General features: G+C 34.4%; 1 protein-coding gene across 1 annotated transcript in view; it reads right to left on the minus strand.

Annotated features, from left to right (window-relative positions):
- Positions 1 to 6,000, minus strand: part of PLCL1 (phospholipase C like 1 (inactive)) — a 444,953-nt gene that overhangs the window by 86,284 nt on the left and 352,669 nt on the right. The window contains exon 3 of the mRNA XM_069070142.1: positions 1,861 to 2,064. Coding sequence (XP_068926243.1) covers positions 1,861 to 2,064 — 204 coding nt within the window. The remainder of the gene's footprint in view (positions 1 to 1,860; positions 2,065 to 6,000) is intronic.

Below are 6,000 nucleotides of genomic sequence, written 5' to 3' on the forward strand. Positions count from 1 at the left end.
AAAGCAAAAAAAAAAAAAAAAAAAAGGCTGACCTGAGACAGTCAAATATTTTCACAATTATTCTAAAGGGGTCTCAAGAACAAGTGCATGGGTGTCCATGAGGCATGAGATATAGCATGAGGCATAGAAGGGGAACAGCAGAATGTATTGCCTAATGCGCTAGTCATGTTTACTACTTGTATAGAAAGAGATATGGGAGGGGCGGCTAGGTGGTGTAGTGAATAGAGCATCGGTCCTGGAGTCAGGAGGACCCGAGTTCAAATCTGGTCTCAGACACTTGACACACTTACTAGCTATGTGACCTTGGGCAAGTCACAACCCCAACTGCCTTTCCTCCCCCTCCAAAAAAAAAGTGTCTTCTAATTTTCACTTAACACACACACACACACACACACACACACACACACACACACAAACTAGCCGTGTAACCTTAGGCAAGTTACTTAACCCCAATTGCCCTCCAAAAGGAAAAAAAAGAGAGAGATATGGGAATTATGAGCAAGGCAGTGTTGAGCCTATGTGTTTTCATTTATGGTTTGGGGGCTTAAGCTTTGGTTAAACATGCTGTTCATGGAGTATAAGCTACACTTCTGAAATATGGATGGAAAAGTTGATGATCAAGCTCTGGTTCAGTCACTAAAACTGACAACCCAGAGTACCATGATGGTAACACCAACTTTAGGGTCTGTAACAAAAACAACCAGTCAGCATCCTGATTTCTTTTAGTTTCTTTTTTGCCCCCAGGACTAGGAGAACTATATCCTCCACTTTTTTGAAAGGAAGAAATTTTAATTCTTGGCTTGAAAAATCAAGTGAAGGAATAAGTGGTTTCCATGGCACCGATTTTGATAGTAACTAGGGGATCTAAAGTCACTGCTTAGATAGCAACTATAACCATCTACTGCATAACTGACAAAGTCTTCAGTGACAGGAAGGAGGAGAAACAGGAGGGAGAAGAGGAGGAGGAAAGGAGAAGAAGGAAGAAAAAAGAAAGGGAAGGAAATAGCTTTCATGAGTAATGAGACATAAGGAACAAATAAACTTCTGCCCAAAACTAATGTGAAATTTGGTTTGAATTTTACTACCTAGATTTTATTCAGTTTCTTTTCATCTTCTTTGTGGAGAGTCCACAAAATATAGTGAATCTTAATTTCATTTCATAGATTTTGTTCAATATCCCTTTAAAAACATCCTCAAATCCTGTAGCATAGTCCCTTACAAGTGCTTAATAAATGTTTTCCAAATTTAAAAAGTTTGTTTTCACAATGTTAGGTAAGAAAGCTAAGGTTTGGGGACATCTAGGTGGTGCAGTGAATAGAGCACCAATCCTGGAGCCAGGAGGACCTGAGTTCAAATCTGGCCTCAGACACTTAACACAAAACTAGCTGTGTCACCTCGGGTAAGTTACTTAACCCCAATTGCCCCCTACCTTTCCCCCTCCAAAAAGCAAAAAAACAAAACAAAACACTGTTTTAAAAAGTTTAAATTCTAAAAATATTTCACTTTAATTGAATTCAAATCACTACTGAGACCTAAGTTTGGTTCACAATATACATCAATTTATTACCAAAAGCTTACAATCAATGCTGCTTCTAATGTTGGCATAAGAACAATGTTTCAGCAATAACGTCGATAACATTAGCTTAAATAAAATAGAAAGCTTTACTTTAGGTAGGGGCAAGGGAAGTGCCATTCCATCCTGTAGCTGCTTACATTCCATAGCTGGAATAAGGAGAACTCTCCTCCACCTTAACTCAAAGAGTAGTACACAGCAAAACAAACTCTAATCAGCAAAACTGGTAACACTTTTCCAAACACACAAATTATTAAAATGTTAGATTAGGATATAAAATTTCATACCAGATCATAGGCAGCTAGGACCTTTTTCTGTACATCTGGTATTGTCCCCAGAGGTTCCAGGTAAGGGAAGTTATCTTTCATAATGAGAGAAACAGAGGGTGTATCATCACTGTTTATCAGCCGAGAGGACAAAGTCAACATGCACTGTTTCAGGCTGGCAATTGGAGGGAGTCCGCAAAGCTCCTTAACAGACACTATTGCATTCTGTTGGGAAAAAATGTGGAATTACATTGAATGGTTTAACACATTACATCTATTTTATACAACATCTGTTCTTGACGGATAATTCCATTAAGAATTTTCATAATTCCAAAACAGATTAAAGGAACTGCAAATTTGAGGTAAATTGGAAAATGACCAATTTTTTAAAGTAGCAATATTCACAAAGATACATGAATATCTAGTCTATTATTACAGTTTATACTTTTCTGATGTAAGCAATTTCTCATACCCTACAAAAACAAAGCAGGTCATTTCTAAGTCCACATTAATGCATTTTCAAGTAAACTTCCTCCAAAAAAAGTTTTAAATAATTTTTAAGCAATAGCTTGTTAATTATAACTTCTTTAATTTTTGCTATGACTACTTGTGGAAACTATAATTTCACACACAATTTAATTTTGCTCCCATCTCCATAATTATAATAGTAACACATAGATTAGTAATCGTCCCCTGACATCACAAGGAAAATGCATTTTTGAGTTAATTGTATAAAATATTTTTTGGAAATTACCCATATTTTACTCACCCTCTACTATAATCATTAGTATGTGGAGAAAGCATTAGAGCCATCCAGCATCCATCTGACCCCTATCAGTGAGTATTTTAGGGTGATAAACTAATCATTTACAAACCCGTCCCCAAGTAATATTTACATGATTTCTTTTCTGAGCCTATAGCAATGCCTACATACATATATACATAAATATATATGCATCTATATGTGTGTGCATATGTATACACGCAAATGCACAAAAATTATGTAAAGAAGGAAAAAAAATAAAGGAATGAAGGAAGAAAATAAGCATTTACTAAATGCTTTACTAAAATGCACCAGGCACTGTGCTAAGCACTTTGCAAATGTTATCTCATTTTATGTTCATAACATCCCCATTTTAGAATCAAAGAAACTTAGATGGAGGTTAAGTGACTTCCTAAGGGTCACACATCTAGTAGGTATCTGAGGCTAGATCTGAACTTGTCTTCCTGACTCCATGCACAACTCTATCCACTAACTGCCATATAAACATCTATCTATGATAAGAATGGATAGATGTACGAATATATATACATGTGCATGTACACACACACATATATCAGAATGAAAATATTGCATAGGCTCAGGGACTTTTATATTATATATGTATGTATTGTATATACATATGTGTTTATCATATTAAGTTAAAGGCAATTATTAGTATATACATTATAGCTTTAAAAGAAAACTTTCCTGAAAATAGGGACTATACACACTGAAATACTAGAACTATAAAATTTCAGACTTAGATGAAATCATAGATCATCTAATTCAACCTTCTCATTTCACAAATGAGGCTGACAAAGTTAAATGTCTTGCCCAGAAGACAGAAAGTATTAGAGTCAAAACCACAACTAGAAAACAGGTTTCCTATTTCCTTCCTTCTAGTCTACTACTCTATCACACTATTTCTTTTTTTTTCTCTTTTATGATGGAGAACAGTTCTTAAGCCACATAAATTTTTCCCATATTAAATGAAAGTGATTGCTGCCATTTTCTAATCTATTATTTCTGTACATAATAACAGAATACTAGAACTGGAAGCGAACATAAAAAGAAAACAATGCCTCTAATTAGAACACCTTTTGTTGATGCTTAGTAAATTTGTTTGCCAGTCTCTTCTGCTGAGTCTTACCTATATGAACTATATTCAGGATATACATATATTACAATCCTGTGGTATAACATTTCATATGTAGTATTGGTTCTCATTATTTATACTTTTTCAGAATAAACAAATAAGATATGCTATTGGTCTCAAGGATTTAAAAGAAGAGCCAAGGCATTTTTATACTTGATTTAAACAGGAAAAATAATTATATATTGTATATATAGTAGGTTTTTAATTGATAGAATTCTCAAACTAAATATATTCAAAATATGCTCATCTTATATTTATTTGATGATATTTCTACCTAACTGCTAAAATTCTATTGGCTTATGTCTGCTTCTAACATTTGTTAAGTAAATTAAGATGAAAGATGGTGCTGGAAAATGAACTACTAATATTTATAGTATTTTTCCAGCATTACTCTCATTCAACAGTCTGGGACCTTTCAGTAATTCAGCTTAGTATTACTCTGTGTAAGAGTGTTGGGAAAAGTTTTTTAAATTTCAACATTAACAGGAGGAAACAGAAACACACATAATCCAAGAGAATAAATAACCTCCCAAATATGTATTCCTTATTCTGATATGTGCTTCTCCACTTACAGTTAGGTTGGTCAGCTTAGGGGAAATTATTCCAAATAAAACAATGACACTATTCTCAAGAATGACTTAGGGGAAGGAAGCTTTCCAATTTCTCCACTTTGTCTCCCTTATCAAATCCTCCATAAAAACCCACTTTAAAATTTTAATTTTCGGGGCAGCTAGGTAGTACAGTAAATAGAGCACCAGCCCTGGAATCAGGAGGACATGAGTTAAAATCTGACCTCAGAAACTTGACATACTAGCTGTGTGAACTTGGGCAAGTCACTTAACCCCAATTGCCTTGCCTTACTCCTCCAAAAAAAATTTAATTTTCATGGAGACTTCCCTCTTTTCAACTATGCAGGAAGCATACGATAGAGCTATGTTTCTGTTTCATAGGGCTTCTCTGAATAACAGTAAAGGTATGAAGTTGAAATTTGCTTTTTTTTAAATGAAGAGAAGCCTACTTTCTCTCCCTCTATTCTTCCCCTCAATTGGGAAAAAGAAAAAAAATATGCTGTAACAAATATTCATAATCAAGCAAAATAATTTCCCCAAAATTGCATACATATATACATGAGGTATATATGTGTATGAATATGTCATATATATATGAACTTTGTTGTGTATATCTACATTTGTATATAGCATACATGTAGATGGAAAGATAGATGATAGAGAGATAGACAGATAGATGGATCTTGATGATAGATAGATAGATAGATAGATAGATAGATAGATAGATAGATAGATAGATAGAAAGTCTCCTTTTGCATCCTAAATCACCTCTCTATAAAGGATAGCACGTATTATCATAGGTCCAGAGAGGAAGAGAAGGGAGAGGTAACACAGATGTGAAATGTTACATCCATTTTCAGATAAGGTCATTGAATTATTAGTGCTACTTAACTGTTTGAGTGACTTCTCACAAAGTGGGAGTAATCTATAAATATATGTGATGTAAAAACAAACATATTAATAAAACTGAAAGGGGACAAAAAAATGGAAATGAATAGAACAAGTCCTTAACAGAATGTTAAGAGTGTTAACTAGCATAAACTTGCAAATATCATTTAATAATAAGTCAAAACATGAATAGCCTGCATATAGTTACTTAATAGTTTATTTTATTAAGTAATATGCTAAATACCTTACCAGTCCAAGTGGTTTATTTGCTAGGGAGAGAGGTTTTGAAGGGGAGAGAATTGCAGATTGAATCAATTCAACCACAAAGATTTATTAAGTGCCTACTACAATGCAAATATGAGCATGAAAGGACACAACATATTTACCAATCTGAAACAAGAAAAAATGCTCCTTGAACACAGTCTATCAGAAGACCTGAACTTAGCTCTCTCATATTATGTATTTTTGATAATGGTTCATATCATATTTCTAGGAATAAACCATGCATAAATCTACTAGGTGGTACAGTGGATAAAGTAAGTGACTGACCTGGAATAAAAATTACCTGAGTTCAAATTTTGCCTTAGATACTTATTAGCTGTGTGACTCAGGGTAAGTCACTCTACCTCTCTAAGCCTCAGTTTCTTCACTAGTAAAATGGAGAAGATACTTTTGTGAGATCAAACGAGGAAAGGAGGAAAGAGAGGGAGGGAGAGGGAGAGAGAGAGAGGAGAGGAGAGAGAGAGAGAGAGAGAGAGAGAGAGAGAGAGAGAGAGAGAGAGAGA

This window comes from Petaurus breviceps, unplaced genomic scaffold, assembly GCF_028583685.1.
Source record: "Petaurus breviceps papuanus isolate PSGF00001 unplaced genomic scaffold, PetGlider_PUasm1.0 90804, whole genome shotgun sequence".
Taxonomy (NCBI): domain Eukaryota; kingdom Metazoa; phylum Chordata; class Mammalia; order Diprotodontia; family Petauridae; genus Petaurus; species Petaurus breviceps.